Source organism: Mesoplodon bidens, assembly GCF_964165515.1.
Source record: "Mesoplodon bidens genome assembly, chromosome: 9".
In the NCBI taxonomy this organism is placed as follows: Eukaryota; Metazoa; Chordata; class Mammalia; order Artiodactyla; family Ziphiidae; genus Mesoplodon; species Mesoplodon bidens.
In genome coordinates this window covers 65,344,480-65,363,780 of record NC_138166.1, presented here as the reverse complement: position 1 = coordinate 65,363,780, position 19,301 = coordinate 65,344,480, and the positions used below count along the sequence as shown (strand labels likewise).

The window sequence follows — 19,301 nt, the reverse complement described above, 5'->3', positions numbered from 1 at the left end:
CTTCACTCTGTATGACAGACTCTAGGTCCATCCACCTCATTACAAATAGCTCAATTTCGTTTCTTTTTATGGCTGAGTAATATTCCATTGTATATATGTGCCACATCTTCTTTATCCATTCATCCGATGATGGACACTTAGGTTGTTTCCATCTCTGGGCTATTGTAAATAGAGCTGCAATGAACATTTTGGTACATGACTCTTTTTGAATTATGGTTTTCTCAGGGTATATGCCCAGTAGTGGGATTGCTGGGTCATATGGTAGTTCTATTTTTAGTTTTTTAAGGAACTTCCATACTGTTCTCCATAGTGGCTGTACCAATTCACATTCAACCATCAGTGCAAGAGTGTTCCCTTTTCTCCACACCCTCTCCAGCATTTATTGTTTCTAGACTTTTTGATGATGGCCATTCTGACTGGTGTGAGATGATATCTCATTGTAGTTTTGATTTGCATTTCTCTAATGATTAATGATGTTGAGCATCCTTTCATGTGTTTGTTGGCAGTCTGTATATGTTCTTTGGAGAAATGTCTATTTAGGTCTTCTGCCCATTTTTGGATTGGGTTGTTTGTTTTTTTTGTTATTGAGCTGCATGAGCTGCTTATAAATTTTGGAGATTAATCCTTTGTCAGTTGCTTCATTTGCAAATATTTTCTCCCATTCTGAGGATTGTCTTTTGGTCTTGTTTATGGTTTCCTTTGCCGTGCAAAAGCTTTGAAGTTTCATTAGGTCCCATTTGTTTATTTTTATTTCCATCACTCTAGGAGGTGGATCAAAAAAGATCTTGCTGTGATTTATGTGACAGAGTGTTCTTCCTGTGTTTTCCTATAAGAGTTTATAGTGTCCGGTCTTACATCTAGGTCTCTAATCCATTATGAGTATTTTTCTGTATGGTGTTAGGGAGTGTTCTAATTGCATTCTTTTACATGTAGCTGTCCAGTTTTCCCAGCACCACTTATTGAAGAGGCTGTCTTTTCTCCATTGTATATCCTTGCTTCCTTTGACGTAGATTAGTTGGCCATAGGTCCGTGGGTTATCTCTGGGCTTTCAGTCTTGTTCCATTGATGTATGTTTCTGTTTTTGTGCCAGTACCCTATTGTCTTGCTTACTGTAGCTTTGTAGTATAGTCTGAAGTCAGGGAGTCTGATTCTTCCTGCTCCATTTTCTTCCCTCAAGACTGCTTTGGCTATTCGGGGTCTTTTGTGTCTCCACACAAATTTTAAGATTTTTTGTTCTAATTCCGTAAAAAATGCCATTGGTAATTTGATAGGGATTGCACTGAATCTGTAGATTGCTTTGGGTAGTATAGTCATTTTCACAATGTTGATTCTTCCAATCCAAGAACATGGTATATCTCTCCATCTGTTGGTATCATCTTTAATTTTTTTCATCAGTGTCTTATAGTTTTCTGCATACAGGTCTTTTGTCTCCCTAGGTAGGTTTATTCCTAGGTATTTTATTCTTTTTGCTGCAGTGGTAAATGGGAGTGTTTCCTAAATTTCTCTTTCAGATTTTGCATCATTAGTGTATAGGTATACAAGAGATTTCTGTGCATTAATTTTGTATCCTGCAACTTTACCAAATTCATTGATTAGCTCTAGTAGTTTTCTGGTGGCATCTTTAGGATTCTCTATGTAGAGTATCATGTCATCTGCAAACAGTGACAGTTTTACTTCTTCTTTTCCAATTTGTATTCATTTCTGTTTCTTCTCTGATTGCCATGGCTAGGACTTCCAACACTATGTTGAATAATAGTGGTGAGAGTAGACATCCTTATCTTGTTCCTGATCTTAGAGTAAATGCTTTCAGTTTTTCACCATTGAGAATGATGTTGGCTGTGGGTTGGTCATATATGGCCTTTATTATGTTGAGGTAGGTTCCCTCTCTGGCTACTTTCTTCAGAGTTTTTATCATAAATGGGTGTTGAAATTTATCAAAAGCTTTTTCTGCATCTGTTGAGATGATCATATGGTTTTTCTCCTTCAGTTTGTTAATATGGTGTATCACATTTATTGATTTGTGTATACTGAAGAATCCTTGCATCCCTGGGATAAATCCCACTTGATCATGGTGTATGATCCTTTTAATGTGTTGTTGGATTCTGTTTGGTAGTATTTTGTTGAGGATTTTTGAATCTATATTCATCAGTGATATTGGTCTGTAATTTTCTTTTTTTGTAGTATCTTTGTCTGGTTTTGGTATCCGGGTGATGATGGCCTCATAGAATGTGTTTGGGAGTGTTCCTTCCTCTGCAAGAGTTTGAGAAGGATGGGTGTTAGCTCTTCTCTAAATGTTTGATAGAATTCACCTGTGAAGCCATCTGGTCCTGGACTTTTGTTTGTTGGAATATTTTTTATCACAGTTTCAATTTCATTACTTTTGATTGGTCTGTTCATATTTTCTACTTCTTCCTGGTTCAGTCTTGGAAGGTTATACCTTTCTAAAAATTTGTCCATTTCTTCCAGGTTGTCCATTTTTTTGGCATACAGTTGCTTGTAGTAGTCTCTTAGGATGCTTTGTATTTCTGTGGTGTCTGTTGTCACTTCTCCTTTTTCATTTCTAATTTTATTGATTTGAGTCCTCTCCCTCTTTTTCTTGATGAGCCTGGCTAATGGTTTATCAATTAGTCTGACTTTGGTTTATTTTCTCAAATAACCAGCTTTTAGTTTTATTGATCTTTGCTATTGTTTTCTTTGTTTCTATTTCATTTATTTCTGCTCTGATCATTATGATTTCTTTCCTTCTGCTAACTTCGGGTTTTGTTTGTTCTTCCTTCTGTAGTTCCTTTAGGCATAAGGTTAGATTGTTTATTTGAGATTTTTCTTGTTTCTTGTGGTAGGCTTGTATAGTTATAAACTTCCCTCTTAGAACTGCTTTTGCTGCATCCCATAGGTTTTGGATCGTCGTGTTTTCATTGTCATTTGTCTCTAGGTATTTTTTGATTTCCTCTTTGATTTCTTCAGTGATCTCTTGGTTATTTAGTAACGTATTGTTTAGCCTCCAGGTTTTTGTGTTTTTTATGTTTTTTTCCCTGTAATTCATTTCTAATCTCATAGTGTTGTGGTTAGAAAAGATACTTTATATGATTTCAGTTTTCTTAAATTTACTGAGGCTTGATTTGTGACCCAAGATGTGATCCATCCTGGACAATGTTCTGTGAGCACTTGAGAAGAAAGTGTAATCTGCTGTTTTTGGATGGAATGTCCTATAAATGTCAATTAACTCTATCTGGTCTATTGTGTCATTTAGAGCTTCTGTTTCCTTATTTATTTGCATTTTATATGCTCTGTCCATTGAGGTAAATGAGGTGTTAAAGTCCCCCACTATTATTGTGTTACTGTCAATTTCCTCTTTTTTGCTGTTAGCAGTTGCCTTATGTATTGAGGTGCTCCTATGTTGGGTGCATATATATTTATAATTGTTATATCTTCTTCCTCCCTTGATCATTATGTAGTGTTCTTCCTTGTCTCTTGTAACATTCTTTATTTTAAAGTCTATTTTATCTTTAAGTGAGATAAGTGATATCAGTATTGCTACTCCAGCTTTCTTTTGATTTCCATTTGCAGGGAATATCTTTTTCCATCCCCTCACTTTCAGGCTGTATGTGTCCCTAGGTCTGTAGTGAGTCTCTTGTAGACAGTATATATATGGTTCTTGTTTTTGTATCCATCCAGCAAGCCTGTGTCTCTTGGTTGGAGCATTTAATCCATTCACGTTTAAAGTAATTATCTATATATATGTTCTTATGACCATTTTCTTAATTGTTTTGGGTTTGTTTTTCTAGGTCGTTTTCTTCTCTTGTGTTTCCCACGTAGAGAAATTCCTTTAGCATTTGTTGTAGAACTGGTTTGGTGGTGCTGAATTCTCTTAGCTTTTGCTTGTCTCTAAAGCTTTTGATTTCTCCATCAAATCTGAATGAGATGATGGACACTTAGGTTGTTTCCATCTCTGGGCTATTGTGAATGGAGCTGCAATGAACATTTTGGTACATGTCTCTTTTTGAATTATGGTTTTCTCAGGGTATATGCCTAGTAGTGGGATTGCTGGGTCATATGGTAGTTCTATTTTTAGTTTTTTAAGGAACCTCCATACTGTTCTCCATAGTGGCTGTACCAATTCACATTCCCACCAGCAGTGCAAGAGTGTTTCCTTTTCTCCACACCCTCTCCAGCATTTATTGTTTCTAGATTTTTTGATGATGGCCATTCTGACTGGTGAGATGATATCTCATTGTAGTTTTGATTTGCATTTCTCTAATGATTAATGATGTTGAGCATTCTTTCATGTGTTTGTTGGCAGTCTGTATATCTTCTTTGGAGAAATGCCTATTTAAGTCTTCTGCCCATTTTTGGATTGGGTTGTTTGTTTTTTTGCTATTGAGCTGCATGAGCTGTTTATAAATTTTGGAGATTAATCCTTTGTCAGTTGCTTCATTTGCAAATATTTTCTCCCATTCTGAGGGTTGTCTTTTTTATGGTGGCACATATATAGAATGGAATATTACTCAGCCATAAAAAGAAACGAAACTGAGCTATTTGTAATGAGGTGGATAGACCTAGAGTCTGTCATACAGAGTGAAGTAAGTCAGAAAGAGAAAGACAAATACCATATGCTAACACATATATATGGAACTAAAAAAAAAATGTCATGAAGAACCTAGGGGTAAAACGGGAATAAAGACACAAACCTACTTGAGAATGGACTTGAGGATATGGGGAGAGGGAAGCGTAAGCTGTGACAAAGCGAAAGAGAGGCATGGACATATATACACTACCAAACGTAAGGTAGATAGATAGTGGGAAGCAGCCGCAGAGCACAGGGAGATCAGCTCGATGCTTTGTGACTGCCTGGAGGGGTGGGATGGGGAGGGTGGGAGGGAGGGAGATGCATGAGGGAAGGGATGTGGGAACAGATGTATATGTATGACTGAGTCACTTTGTTATAAAGCAGAAACTAATTAAAAAAAAAAATCTGAATGAGATCCTTGCCGGGTAGGGTAATCTTGGTTGTAGTTTCTTCCCTTTCATCACTTTAAGTATATCATGCCACTTCCTTCTAGCTTGTAGAGTTTCTGCTGAGAAATGAGCTGTTAATCTTATGGGAGTTCCCTTGTATGTTATTTGTCATTTTTCCCTTGCTGCTTTCAATAATTTTTGTTTGTCTTTAAATTTTTCCTATTTGATTACTATGTGTCTTGGTGTGTTTCTCGTTAGGTTTCTCCTGTATGGGACTCTCTGCGCTTCCTGGACTTCGGTGGCTGTTTCCTTTCCCATGTTAGGGAAGTTTTTGACTATAATCTCTTCAAATATTTTCTCTGGTCCTTTCTCTCTCTCCTTTCCTTCTGGGACCCCTATAATATGAATGTTGTTGCATTTAATGTAGTCCCAGAGGTCTCTTAGTCTGTCTTCATTTCTTTTCATTCTTTTTTCTTTATTCTCTTCTGCAGCAGTGAATTCCACCGTTCTGTCTTCCAGGTCACTTATCTGGTTTTCTGCCTCAGTTATTCTGCTGTTGATTCTTGCTAGTGTAGTCTTCATTTCAGTTATTGTATTGTTCATCTCTGTTTGTTTGTTCTTTAATTCTTTTAGGTCTTTGTTAAACACTTCTTGCATCTTCTTCATCTTTACCTCCATTCTTTTTCTGAGGTCTTGGATCATCTTCACTTTCATTCTGGAAGGTTCTTTTTCTGGAAGTTTGCCTATCTCCACTTCATTTAGTAAGTTTTCTGGGGTTTTATCTTGTTCCTGCATCTGATACATAGCTCTCTGCCTTTTCATCTTCTCTGGCTTTCTGTGAATGTGGTTTTTGTTCCACAGGCTGCAGGATTGTAGTTCTTCTTGCTTCTGCTGTCTGCCCTCTCGGTCTTGTAGGTTTTTACCTTGGTCCTTCGTCTGTAACATATTTTTTTGTTGCCTCATTTTTTTTGATGGGTGGGGCTGTATTCCTGTCTTACTGGTTGTTTGGCCTGACATGTCCAGCACTGGAGGTTGAAGGCAGTTGGGTAGAGCTGTGTCTTGGTGCCGAGATGAGGACCTCTGCAAGACCTCACTCGAATTATTATTCCCTGGGGTCTGAGGTTCTCTGTTAGTACAGCAGTTTGGACTCAGCGCTCCCACCACAGGAGCTCAGGCCTGACCCCCAGCCTGGGATCCAGTATATCCCACAAGCTGCTCAGTGTGGCACAAGAAAAGAAAGGGAAAGAAGCGGAGCAGTAGAATAACAGAATAAAAAGTAAAATACAGTTAGAAAAATAAAAAGTATATCAGGAAAAATTAAAATATAAGTGAAACAACTGCAAGAAGGTAAAACAGCACCACAATAAAAAAAAAAGAAAAAGAAAAAGAAAGCTGGGGGGACAAGCCAGAAGTTGCAGAACAATAACAAGGTATAAAGAATAAAATAAAATTAGAAAATTTTAAAATGTATTAGAAAAATATCTATATAAATGAAAGAACAACAAGGTAAAGCAGAACCACAACCTAAAAAAAAAAGAAAGGCTAGAAAAGACCTTGGCTGTGGAGGGCAGTGTGGGGTGGTGGGGCTTAGGCAGGGGTGGGGTTTAGGCTCAGGACCTGCTCAGCCGCGAAAGGCAGCACGGCTGGAGGGGCGCCTTGGAGTGTGGGTTCAGAGGTAAGGTCATGGTTGGGGCCGTGGAGGCAGGGTTTAGGCCCAGCGTAGTAGGAGGGTGTCTTGGAGGGCAGAGGATGAGGCCTGGGGACCTCACTTGGGCCTCCCCGGGACCCTAGTGGGCAGGGGAAATGCTGACCCTGTTCCCTTCTGATAATCCACTCTCCAAGTGCCTCCCCCGTCCCTTTTGATCCCCTAACCATGGGTTGGCCCCTCTGGGCATGTGAACCCCTTGCCTCCCCCAGCCACCCCACAGGGGCACTGGTCTGTCTCGCCTCCACTTATCCTCCCCCCTTACTCCTTCCCATGTCCTACCCAGTTGCTCAGGGGTTCTTCCCATCACCTTAGGTGTCCATGGTCCCCCACCAGTGCCTGGTAGGTGCCCTAGTTGTGCAGAGATGCAAACTCCACATCCTCTTAGTCTGCCATCTTGACTTCACCCCATAGTCTTTATTTTAAAGTCTATTTAGTCTCATATGAGTATTATTATTCCAGCTTTCTTTTGATTTCCATGTGCATGGAATACCTTTTTCCATTCTCTCACTTTCAGTCTGTGTGTGTCTCTAGATCTGAAATGAGTCTTCTGTAGGAACGTATATATGGTTCTTATTTTTGTATCCACTCAGCCACCCTATCTTTTGGTTGGAGCATTTAGTCCATTTACATTTAAGATAATTATTGATATGTATGTTCTTACTGCTGTTTTGTTAATTGTTTGGGGTTTGTTTTTAATAGGTCTTTTTCCCCCCTTCTTTTGTTCTTGTCTCCTGTGATTTGATGACTATCTTTAGTGTTGTTTGGATTCTTTTTTCTTTTTCTGTGTGTATATCTATTACAGGTGTTTGTTTTGAGGTTACCGTGAGCTTTTTATATAGCAGTCTGTGTGTGTGTGTGTGTGTATATGATTTAAGTTGCTGACCTCTTAATTTCAAATGCATTTTAAAAATCTTACATTTGTACTCTCCTTCCTTCATGATTGCTGTTTTTCGTATCATATTTTACATCCAATTGTTTTGTGTATCTCTTAACTGCTCATTGTGGTTACAGATTATTTTACTACTTTTGTCTTTTAACCACCCTACTAGCTACGTGTGTGGATGATTTCCTACATTTTCTGTATGTTTGCTTTTGTTGATGATCATTTTGATTTTATAATTTTTTGTTTTTAGTTGTGGCCTTTTTCATCAGGAGAAGTTCCTTTAACATTGGTTGTAAACTTGGTTTGATGGTGCTGGACTCGTAGCTTTTGCTTGTCTGTAAAGCTTTTGATCTCTCCATCAAATCTGAATGAGAGCCTTCCTGGGTAGATTATTCTTGGTGGTAGGTTTTTCCCTTTCATCACTTTAAATATATCTTTCTACTCCATTCTGGCCTTCAGAGTTTCTGCTGAAAAATCAGCAAATAACTTAATGGGAATTCTGTTGTATGCTATTTGTTGATTTTCCCTTCCTGCTTTTAATATTTTCTTTATATTTAATGTTTGTCATCTTAATTACAGTGTGCCTTGGTTTCTCTTTGGGTTAATCCTTTATGGGACTCTGTACTTTCTAGACTTGAGTGTCTGTTCCTTTCCCAGGTTAGGGAAGTTTTCACCTGTTATGTTTTCAGCCTCTCTCTTTCTCTCTCTCTCTCTCTCCTTCACCCTCTCTCTCTCTCTCTCTCCCTTTCACCTCTCTCTCTTCTTTCAGCCTCTCTCTTTCAGCCTCTCTCACACTCTCTCTCTTTTAGCCTCTCTCTTTCAGCCTCTTTCAGCCTCTCTCTCTCAGCCTCTCTTTCAGCCTCTCTCTATCCCTCTCTCTCTCTCTCAGCCTCTCTCTTTCAGCCTCTCCCTCTGTCTCTCTCTCTCTTTCAGCCTCTCTTTCAGGCTCTCTCTCTCTCTCTTTCACCCTCTCAGCCTCTCTCTTTTTCTGCCTCGCTCTCTCTCTTTCAGGCTCACTCTCTTTCAGCCTCTCTCTCTCTCAGCCTCTTTGTCTCTCTCTTTCAGCCTCTCTCTTTCAGTCTCTCTCTCTCCCTCTCTCTCTCTCATTCAGGCCCTCTCTCTCTCTCTCTCTTTCAGGTTCTCTCTCTCTCTCTGACTCTATTTCTCTCTGCCTTTCTCTTTCAGTCTCTCTCTCTCTCTCTTTGAGCCTCTCTTTGAGCCTCTCTCTCTCTCTCTTTCAGCCTCTCTCCCTCTCTCTCTCTCTCAGCCTCTCTCTATCCCTCTCTCTCTTTCAGCCTCTCTCAGCCTCTCTTTCAGCCTGTCTCTCTTTCAGCCTCTCTTTCCGCCTCTTTCTCTCTCTCAGCCTCTTTCAGCCTCTCTCTTTCAGCCTCTCTGTCTCTATTTCAGCCTCTCTCTCACCCTCTCTCTTTCAGCGTCTCTCAGCCTCTCTTTCAGCCTCTCTCTCAGTCTCTCAGCTTCTCTCTCTTTCAGCCTCTTTCTCTCTCTCATCCTCTCTCTCTCTCAGCCTCTGTCTCTCTCAGCCTCTCTCTCTCTCTTTCAGCCTCTCTTTCAGGCTTGCTCTCGGTCTCTTTCAGGCTCTCTCTCTCTCTCTCTGTGCCTCTCTTTCAGCCTCTCTCTCTCAGCCTCTCTCTCCTTCAGCCTCTCTCTGACTCTGACACACTCCATCTCTCTCTCTTTCAGCCTCTCTCTCTCTCAGCCTCTCTCCCCCTCTGTCAGCCTTTCTCTCTCTCTCTCAGCCTCTCTCTCTCTTTCAGCCTCTCTCTTTCAGCTTCTCTTCTCTCTCTCTCCTTCTCTCTGTTCCAGCCTCTCTTTCAGCCTCTCTCTCTCTCTCTCTCTCTTGCAGCCTCTCTCTGTTTCCGCCTCTCTCTGTCAGCCTCTCTCAGTCTTTCAGCTTCTCTCTCTCTCTTTCAGCCTCTCTCTTTTTGCCTCTCTTTCAGCCTCTGTCTCTCTCACAGCCTCTCTCTTTCAGCCTCTCTCTTTCTCTCTTTCAGGCTTTCTCTCTCTTTCAACCTCTCTCTCTGTTTCAGCCTCTCTCTTTCAGCCTCTCTCTCTCCCTCTCTCTTTCACCCTCTTTCAGCCTCTCTCTCTCTCAGCCTCTCTCTTTCACCCTCTTTCTCTTTCAGCCTCTCTCTCTCAGCCTCTCTCCTTCAACCTCTCTCTCTTTCAGCCTCTCTTTCAGCCTCTCTTTCTCTTTCAGCCTCTCTCAGCTTCTCTCTTCTCTCTCTCCTTCTCTCTCTCTTTCAACCTCTTTCAGCCTCTCTCTCTCTCTCTTGCAGCCTCTCTCTCTCAGCCTCTCTCTTTCTCTCTATCAGGCTCTCTCTCTCTCTCTCTCTCAGCCTCTCTCTCTCAGCCTCTTTCAGCCTCTCTCTCTCTCTCTATATATATATATATATATATCTAATTCAGCCCCTCTCTCTTTCAGTCTCTCTCTCTCTCTGTCTTTCAGCCTCTCTCTGTTTCAGCCTCTCTCTCTCTCCTTCAGCCTCTCTCTCCTTCAGCCTCTCTTTCACCCTCTTTCTCTTTCAGCCTCTCTTTCAGCCTCTCTCTTGCAGCCTCTGTTTCCGCCTCTGTCAGCCTCTCTCTCTCTTTCAGTCTCTCTCTCTCACCCTCTTTCAGCCTCTCTTTCTCTCTCTCCCTCTCTCTCTTTCACACTCTCTTTCAGCCTCTCTCTCACTCACACACTTTCAGCCTCTCTCTTTCAGCCCCTCTCTCTCTTGCAGCCTTTCTCTCTTTCTGCCTCTCTCTGTCAGCCTCTCTTTCAGTCTCTTTCAGCTTCTCTCTCTCATTCTTTCAGCCTCTTTCACCCTTTCAGCCTCTCTCTTTCAGCCTCTCTCTCATTCAGCTGCTCTTTCAGCCTCTCTCTCAGCCTCTCTCTCTCTTGCAGCCTCACTCTCTCAGCCTCTCTCCTTCAGCCTCTTTCAGCCTCTTTCTCTCTCTCTTTCACCCTCTCTCTCTCTCTCTCTCTCTCTGCCTCTCTGTCTCTGTTTCAGCCTCTATCAGCCTCTCTCTTTCAGCCTCTCTCTCTCTCGCAGCCTCTCACTCTCTCAGCCTCTCTTTCAGCCTTTCTCTTTCTTTCACCCTCTCTCTCACCCTCTCTCTCCCCTTCAGCCTCTCTTTCAGCCTCTCTCTTTCCGCCTCTCTCTCACCCTGTCTTTCAGCGTCTCTCAGCCTCTGTCAGCCTCCCTCTCTCTCTCTTTCAGTCTCTCTCTCTCTTTCAGCCCCTCTCTCTCTCTCAGCCCCTCTCTCTCTCTCGTCCCTGTGGGACCCCTACAGTGTGAATATTAGTGTGCTTGATATTGTCCTACAGGGCTCCTAATATCTTTTCATTCTTTTTTCTTTTCAGTAGCAGTGCTTTCCACTAATCTGTCTTCACCTCACTGATCTGTTGCTGTGTATCATTTAGTCTAATGTTGATTCCTTCTAGTGTATTTTTCATTTCAGTTATATTCTACATCTCTGTTTGGTAGTTCTTTATTTACTAACTCTTTGTTAAAAACTTCTGACTTTTTGCTCTGTACGTCCATTCTTTTACCAAGTTCTTTCATCATCTTTACAGTCATTAGTCTGAACTCTTTCTCAGGTAGATTGCCTATCTCCACCTCACTTAGTTGTTCTTCTGGGGTATTATCTTGTTTCCTCGTCTGGAACGTGTTTCTTTGTGGCTTCATTTTGTCTAAGTTGCTATTTCTATTTTTATGTATGTGGTAGGTTAGTTATGTTTCTGTACCTTGAAGTAGTCTCCTGTAGATGTCTTATGCATCCCACTGCGCACTCTCCTCTCGTCACCCATGCTATATGCTCTATAGTTTCCCCCTAAGAGGGCTGCATTGGTCCTTCTGTTTTGGTAGTCTGGTAGGTTTGTTGGCCCCTAGCCCAGTTGGTTGCCAGGCACCTGCCTTGTGCAGATGCTTCTGGTTAGTGGGACCTGGTCACAAGGTAGCAGATTACAAAACCCCAGGGTCCCCAGGCCTAGTGCTTGCTCACTGGTGTACAGAATCAGGGTCCATAAGACTCCAGGGCTGTTGCCCTACCACTGGTGGGTGAAGCCAGGTTCCGGGGTTAGTGTCGGACTAGTGGCAGGCAGAGCTGGGTCCCAAAGTCTGACAACAGGGCCCAGGAATTTCAGAGCTGTTGTCAGATTGCTGAGCAGGAGGTGGAGGGATCCTGACACAGTTGGGTATGGGGTCCGAGGTGTCCCAAAGCTTGGCTGGTAGACAGAGCTAGGGCTTGGGTGAATCCTGGGGCTGGTGTCTGCCCGCTGGTGGGCAGCATCAGGATACAGGAGATCCTGGGGCTTTGTCAGGCCCACTGGTGGATAAAGCTGGGTCATGGAGATAGTGCAGGCCCATTGGCTAGCTGAGCCATGTCCTGGGGCCTCTGGCTTCCAGGCCCACATTCTCAGAACTGGTTTTGGACCATTGGTGGGTTGGCTGGTTCCTGACACAGCTGGCTATGGGGCCTGGGGTGTCCCAAAGGTTGTGTTGGCCCACTGTTAAGTGCGGTCTGATCCTGGGGTAATTTCTAAGGGGCCCAAGTTGTCTCAGAGCTTTTATTGTCCCCCTGGTGGTTGGGGCTGAGGACCAGCATGTCCTGGGACTGGTGCCAACTGCTGGTGGCTGGGCCGGGTCCTGGCATAGCATGCCGTGGTTGTTCTGGGGCTGGTGTCTGTCTGGGGTTATATTTCCACCCAGCTAATTGCTTGATCTGAGGTGATCCAGTACTTGTGCCTGTAGGCTGGTGAGTGGGGGCAGGGCTGGGTCCCACGCCTAGTAAGCTAGAGGGAGGATTCCAAAATGGTGCTTTGCAGCGCCAGTTTCAGTGTGGTAGAATTAACTCCCCAAAATGGTTGCCACCAGCGCCTGTGTCCCCAGGTGAGCTCCATTTGCCTCCTGTCTCTCTGGGAGACTCTTCAAGATCACCAGTAGGTCTGACCCAGGCTCTGTTCAAATTACTGCTGCTTCCCTGTGTCCCAGAGCATGTGAAATTTTGTGTGCACCCTTTAAGAGTGGGGTCTTTCTTTTCCACAGCCCTCTGGGTCTCCCGAAAGTAAGTTCCTCTGACCTTCAAAACCAAACATTCTGGGGTCTCGTCTTCCCAGCACAGGACCCCTGGGCTTGGGAGCTTGATGTGGGTCTCTCACCTCTTGCTCCTTCTGGAGAACCTCTATACTTATAATTATCTTCCCATTTGTAGGTCTCTCACCTCAGGATATGGGTCCTGACTATACTGCAGTTTCTCCCCTCCTACCCATCTAGTTGTGGTTCCTTCTTTATATCTTTAGTTATAGAAATCTTTTCTGATAGGTTCCAGTCTTTCTCACTTGTAGTTGCTCTGTAAATAGTTGTAATTTTGGTATGCCCATGAGAGGAGGTGAGTTCAGGGTCCTCTTAGTCCACCATCTTGGGAACTCTTCAACAATAATTTCTTATTGTATGACTCTCCATTTGGTAGAATTCTAGTCCATTTAATTCTAGAGCAAAATTTTTAAAAATTTACATAATTTATGTCATGATGGGAGAAAGGTTTTCTTTGTAAGTAGAATACCATTTTTTATCTAAGCACAGATCTCATGAACTATTCCTAATTTTCATGTCTAGTTCATATTTTTTCATATGCTTTAAAATCCAGTTCTATTTCTTGTTTTTATAGGGAGAAATAGTATCAAAGTCACCTATAGTTAACTTTAATGGGGTAAAGGGTATTATTTCTTATAAAAAACCCAGGAATTTCTGAAATCCCATGTCTCCACATTGGCCCCTTTTGAAACTTAACTACTCTACAACTATCCTCTCCCAGCCCTCCCCACCCAAATGCCTTCAGTTAATCATGGAAGTTAAGTTTATGATCAAATGGTAGAGGTGAGGATGGGATAATTTTAAGAGTCATATATATTTTTAAACATCTTTATTGGAATATAATTGCTTTACAATGTTGTGTTAGTTTCTGCTCTAGTGTTTCTTTAGGGAAAAATGCTGTTTTAATTATGGGGAGTGGGGAGCCAGGGAGAAGGAATTCTTAAAGGGAAGCTACTAGGCTGTAGTTATTGTGGTACTTCTCAAGACCTTACATTTTATGTTATGATTATAGTTAAATTTCTAATTTGCCCTATTTATTTTTTAAGTGAATGGGCTGGTATTTAGTTACTTAATAATTTTTTTTAAACATCAGAAAGTAAACACTTTTCTGGTTCCTCCAGGGTGTTTCAGTAAAGACCAGGTATACTTGGATGGTATCCTGCAAATCCTCCGATATAGAGAGACTATTGACTTTCATCTACTGACGGCCCTGGGGAAGGTGAGTGAAACCAATGGCACAGAGTCTGCAAACGTACCAGGTCAACCCTTCCTTCAGCTCATTTCATGATTAAATAAGACTCAAGTTGAAACTGTTTTTATTTTATTGTTGGAGTAGTTTTCCTTTATGTGATAACAGGAGGGAAGAAATGAGGTTCTGTCACAGAACCAAATTACAATATTTCTTTGTGGACAATAAGAGATAAAGAAGGGATTAGGAAATTGGGGAATATATTCTTAGTTTTTATATGCATACTTTCCTGAAGTATTTTAAAGTAAGCTGCAGGTATAACTCTACTCCCCTTCATACTTCAGTAATTATCTCCCAAGAATGAGGATATTCTGACATGACCATATGTTTTCTAAAGAAATTTATCATTGATTCTATATAATATCTAAAAAAAGTCTTTTATACTCCCCAGATTATCTCCAAAATGTCCTTTTTGTAGCTCTTTTTCATGACCCAGGATCCAGTCAAGATTTATGCCTTGCATTCACTTATCATCTTTAATCTCTTAATTTATAACAGTCCCCCTCACCGTAGTCTTTTCTTATGACATTTTTAAGAATCCAAGAAAATTTCCTTGAGAATTCCTAGAATCTGGACTATCAGATTGTTTCCTTGTAATTAGCTTTAGGTTAAACATTTTTGCCAAGAATACTAAAGTGAGTCATGCATTTTTCAGTGCATCACATTAGAGAGATATTTTGTCCCATTATTGGTGATACTGTGTATAATCACCTGGGGTAGTTACTGCCCGATCTCTCCATTATAAAGGTACCTTTCCTCCATTAATAAGTAATTTGTGGGATGATACCTTCAAATGTACTATTGTCTAACAGCCTTTCCAGAAATGATTTTAACATCAATTGATGATTTTTGCCCAAATCAGTTACTACACTGGTGGTAGCAAAATAGAGATCTTTGAATTCTGTTACATTTCCCTCCACTTTTTTATTCAGCTCTTCCAATGGCTACTCCTGTGTTTTTTAAAACATGTCTACATGTTTTCAAGTAAAGTAAAATATTCTGGGCTCACCTTACACTTTTCCTGCCCAAATCTAAGATTAGATGTTTCTCCAAGGAAGTCTTGATTCTTTTTAGTGGGAAATGGTATTTAGAAAACAAGACTTGAGCACGAGGTGTGCACATCACTACTTGAGTGCTGATGCTTCTAGACCTTTTCAATGAGTATATCATACATTTGTTTTAAATCATAAGGGCATTCTAATTCAAATCAGGCATCACAAAGTCTTTTTACATCTCCCTTCCCATTCCATATGTGTATCTCTTTTCTTAAAATGAGAACCTTATTTCCCAACATCAGTATATTTACTCATTCCCTCCTTATAATAAACTCAGAGTGATTTAAGATAAATTACAAAACCATGCCAATATCAACACCAAACCTATTTCCTATAACCTATTATACTTAGTGATATAAATACTCAATTTTAACTGAAATATAAATAAAACTTAGGATGAACATGATTTATTTAAAGCCTTCCTACTGAACCAGGAAGAGTGTTGATCAGAAGATAATAGTACTTAAAGCCAGCTATGTTTTGTAATTTAAAAGTTGAAAGATAAGTTTAGGGGTGAAACTTTAAGTTCTATAAATTAATATAATATTTATGAAAGACTGGCTTCTTGAGTGAATGAAAGAGATATGAAATTTTAAAAAATACTTAAATTCTCTTGCTTTTATTTTGATATTTTTAACACAAAACGTTATTTTATTTCTCAAATCAAATAGAAAAAGGAGGGCTTCCCTGGTGGCGCAGTGGTTGAGAGTCCGCCTGCCGATGCAGGGGACATGGGTTCGTGCCCCGGTCCGGGAAGATCCCACATGCCGCGGAGCGGCTGGGCCCGTGAGCCATGGCCGCTGACCCTGAGCGTCCGGAGCCTGTGCTCCGCAACGGGAGAGGCCACAGCAGTGAGAGGCCCGCGTACCGCAAAAAAAAAAAAAAAAAAAAAAAAAATAGAAAAAGGAATTTAATGTATTATTGTGCTGATTTTCCTAACTTAATAATACAGTATTTACATTCCAATTATTTTCTTATTTATTTACTTATTTATTTACTTTGGCTGCACTGGGTCTTAGTTGCAGCACGCAGGATCTTCATTGTGGCATGCGGGCTTCTTAGTTGCAGCATGCAGGATCTAGTTCCCCAACCAGGGATCGAACCTGGGCCTCCTGCATTGGGAGCATGGAGTCTTACCCACTGGACTGCCAGAGAAGTCCCAATTCTTATATTTAGATTTAGGCAGGAGATTTGTTTAGGTTCAGTCTTTCACACACATATATTAAGTTTAGTTGTTTAATTTCTAGACAAACGGTAGATCCACAATAGATTGTTAAATCAAATACTGACTAGATTTTTAAAAATATTGTCATGGTATGAAGGGGCAGATAAATACATTCTTATTTAACACAGTAAATTTCGTTATTTTCCAGGTATTAGGGAGTAATTTCAAAAACAGTCTACATAAAGTTTCACTTAAGACCAAAGGAAGAAATTGCTCTTCAAAATGTAACTGGTCGTCACACTTAAAAAGTAACCAATCTTCCTTTTTTCAGGTCTCTTATGAAGATGTGGATCGCTTAAAAGGATTGGCAGTTACTGAAAACATGAGGGTCCCTCACTTTCTGCAGGACCATGGCCGATATATGGAACACTTAGAGAAGATCATGGAAGTGAATGAACTGACTGACAGGGAACTGAAAGATCTTATATATTAATTAGCATTCTCGCAAACATAGCTAAGCTATACCTCCATGTATATTACCAATTAGGTGCAGTTAGCACCAGCAGATTTATAAAAGGAGAATGACTGTTTACATGAGTTTTCTGAAGAATGGTCTGCAGTACTCAGCTGAATATTTAGGTTAAGAACAAACTTTAAACTGTTTCCCTAAAATGTTTCTGTAGGCTACAGGGGAAAGTTACTCCTGTTTTCATCTGAATCTCAACAGAGTCAGATGAAAATACTGCTGATGGGCGTTTTTGAGGAATCTTGGTCAAATTGAGTGATAAACTTCTGCCTGAGCACCAAGACCAGCTCTTACTAGAGATGGAATTCCTGTGCTGTTCAAACTTCAAGGTAATATTTTATTTAATAAATAATGGTAATTATTGTCCTTTGAAAAATTAGTCTGTGTTATGCTCCCAAAAGCTAGAAAATAAGAAATTTAAGATTTCTTATTTTCTTATATGTTAAGTAATGTTAAAGGGAGGGGAAAAGCAATTTGAAAAGTTTTCATAGTTATTTATTTTACACATTATTGTTTCACCTTATCAGCTTATAGGAACTAAAGTAGAGGATTACTGTATTTTGTCCAGTTATCCCTTAACTAAACTTGGTTTTCATCTGCTGAAACATACTGGACATCTTCAAATTTTTAACCAAGTTTTGGGGTCTTTCCTTCCCAAGTCTCAGAGGTTTTTCTACATAAATCAAAATAGTTGGGAAAGAGAGAAGCTACTTACCTGTTTTATTAAATGGAGCAATGAGCAGGGGATAAATCATGTAGGAGCTGGATGTTGACTGGGTAGCATCTACAGTAAGCTTGACTATATATACTCTGAGAAACAGAATTTCTGGGCCTTGCCATTTGATAAACTGGCTTTGTGATATTGGCTCAGTATTTTATCAAAATCTTTGACTTCATCAAGCCCATAATGACATACTTTGAATTTCAAGAATGTGAGTTCTGTTTTACTACATTTCTCCTGCTAAAAGCTTATACCTAGCTTTATAATTTATCAATTTCAGTATATACTTGGATAGGTATAATAGGTATACTTGGGATCAAGTAGTTTTTCAAACTTACTTTAATCAGAAAGAATACTGCTGTAAACACCCCATTCAAAATTGCTACTGTAATTTCTACCCAAAGTCTATCTGAGAGTTTATCTTTACCTCAATTTAGACTTAAATATGGTGCTAACACTGGTAGATGTATACTGCAAAGCCTGGTTCACATTCACATTTTAGAAACTCTTTTGCAGACAAGGTTTTGGGATTTTTCTCTTTCACGTATCTGGAAGGGCGCCTCAAAGAATGATATACTTCAACAAACCTCCAACAAACATGATATACTCTAACTGGCACCTGGTAGTTCTTGCGAAGCCATGCATTTCACCTTTGGCAGTAGCATGCAAGGCCCTTTAGAGTACTGAAGGTGCCCATACCTGTGTCATGCTGGCTGGAGTGTGACCTGCACTGGGGGCACAGTGCGCCAACACTAACCAGATGCCAGAAGACCACTCTTGTCCTCTCAAGCATTATTTCTTTGTAGCAGAGTCATCCAGTTTCAGCTTTGTGTAGTTTTTTCTGACTTCATCTTATCAAAGGTAACTGTGAAAACAATGTCTTATTAGCTGGAATTGAAGTACAGACAGAAATGGCAATATTTATGTCCTGTGACTTAAGGTCAAATGATTATAAATTCAGCATTTGTAGGCAATAACACTGCTAATCTTATGTTATGGTTTAAATATAAAGGAAAATCACAGCAGCCTTAATTTCCTATTGGTAGGACTGTTTGTAGTGGTTATAGTCCCTGAATTTTAAAAGGGATAGATATTATATGATCTGAAAAAGGAAAAACTTTCTTGCCTTACTGCTTTGGTATAAAGACAAAAAACATGAGCACTATCCAGACAAAAAAAAAAGACCTTAAATCACATTAAGGTATTTCAAAAGTTAGCAATGAACCAAAAGTAGTTTAAGATTAGCAGAAATACTTAAAGAGCTCTAAGCTTTAAAAGTTGAGATTGAAGATTTAATGTTTATTCTCTTTCTTGAAATAGCATTAAGGTCAGTTTTCTCTAAAATGAAAGTTTTTATAAATAGAAAATTATAGCAGCAGTACTTAGGAGAATAGTTGAAGATCATATTCGTTTTAACTAGAATAGTCATTTACTATAGGCTATTGATCATTAGGATTTCATCAATTTTTTCCACTGAAATTCTAACATATAGTTGTATCAAATACAAATTCTAATAAACTGTTAGGTTTTCACACCAGACAGTTTCAAAGTAAAATAGTCTGCAAACATAAATCCATAGTCTTCATTTCTTTATATTTTCAATCTTTGAGCATTTTGTGTCTAGCTGTAATAGAAATAAATAGCACTGAGGTTCTCAAATGAACTATTTGGATATATATGCCTGCAAACTTCTGTTCTTTTAAAACCTAATTATATTTTTTATTGTGGTATTTCTGGGTTTTTGAATTGTAATTATTGAAAATACCATCAATCATGTTTGTCTTCTAGTATTCTTATTTATAGAGAAATATTATATTTGCCACACTCTACCTTTCCCCTAATTAGTTCAGCATATACTCCCATGGGGCATAGGGAAAAGGAGAGAGGGAAATTCTGTCTTAATTTACTACCCTGTTTGTTTATTGAATAAACTTTTATGCAG

The 19,301-nt window shown here is 40.0% G+C and overlaps 1 protein-coding gene across 7 annotated transcripts in view; it reads left to right on the top strand.

Annotated features, from left to right (window-relative positions):
• The window catches only part of MATCAP2 (microtubule associated tyrosine carboxypeptidase 2), a gene marked incomplete at its 5' end in the record, with an annotated part of 96,218 nt that overhangs the window by 73,670 nt on the left and 3,247 nt on the right, over nucleotides 1-19,301 (top strand). For 6 of the 7 annotated variants that reach the window (XM_081244573.1, XM_081244569.1, XM_081244567.1 and 3 more), the window contains 2 exons: nucleotides 13,765-13,862; nucleotides 16,444-16,967. In XM_081244573.1, the coding sequence (XP_081100699.1) occupies nucleotides 13,765-13,862; nucleotides 16,444-16,605 (260 nt within the window). In that variant the 3' untranslated portion in view covers nucleotides 16,606-16,967. Of the gene's footprint in view, nucleotides 1-13,764; nucleotides 13,863-16,443; nucleotides 19,290-19,301 lie in introns of those variants that run through there. The other variant, XM_081244568.1, reaches the window with a different exon arrangement.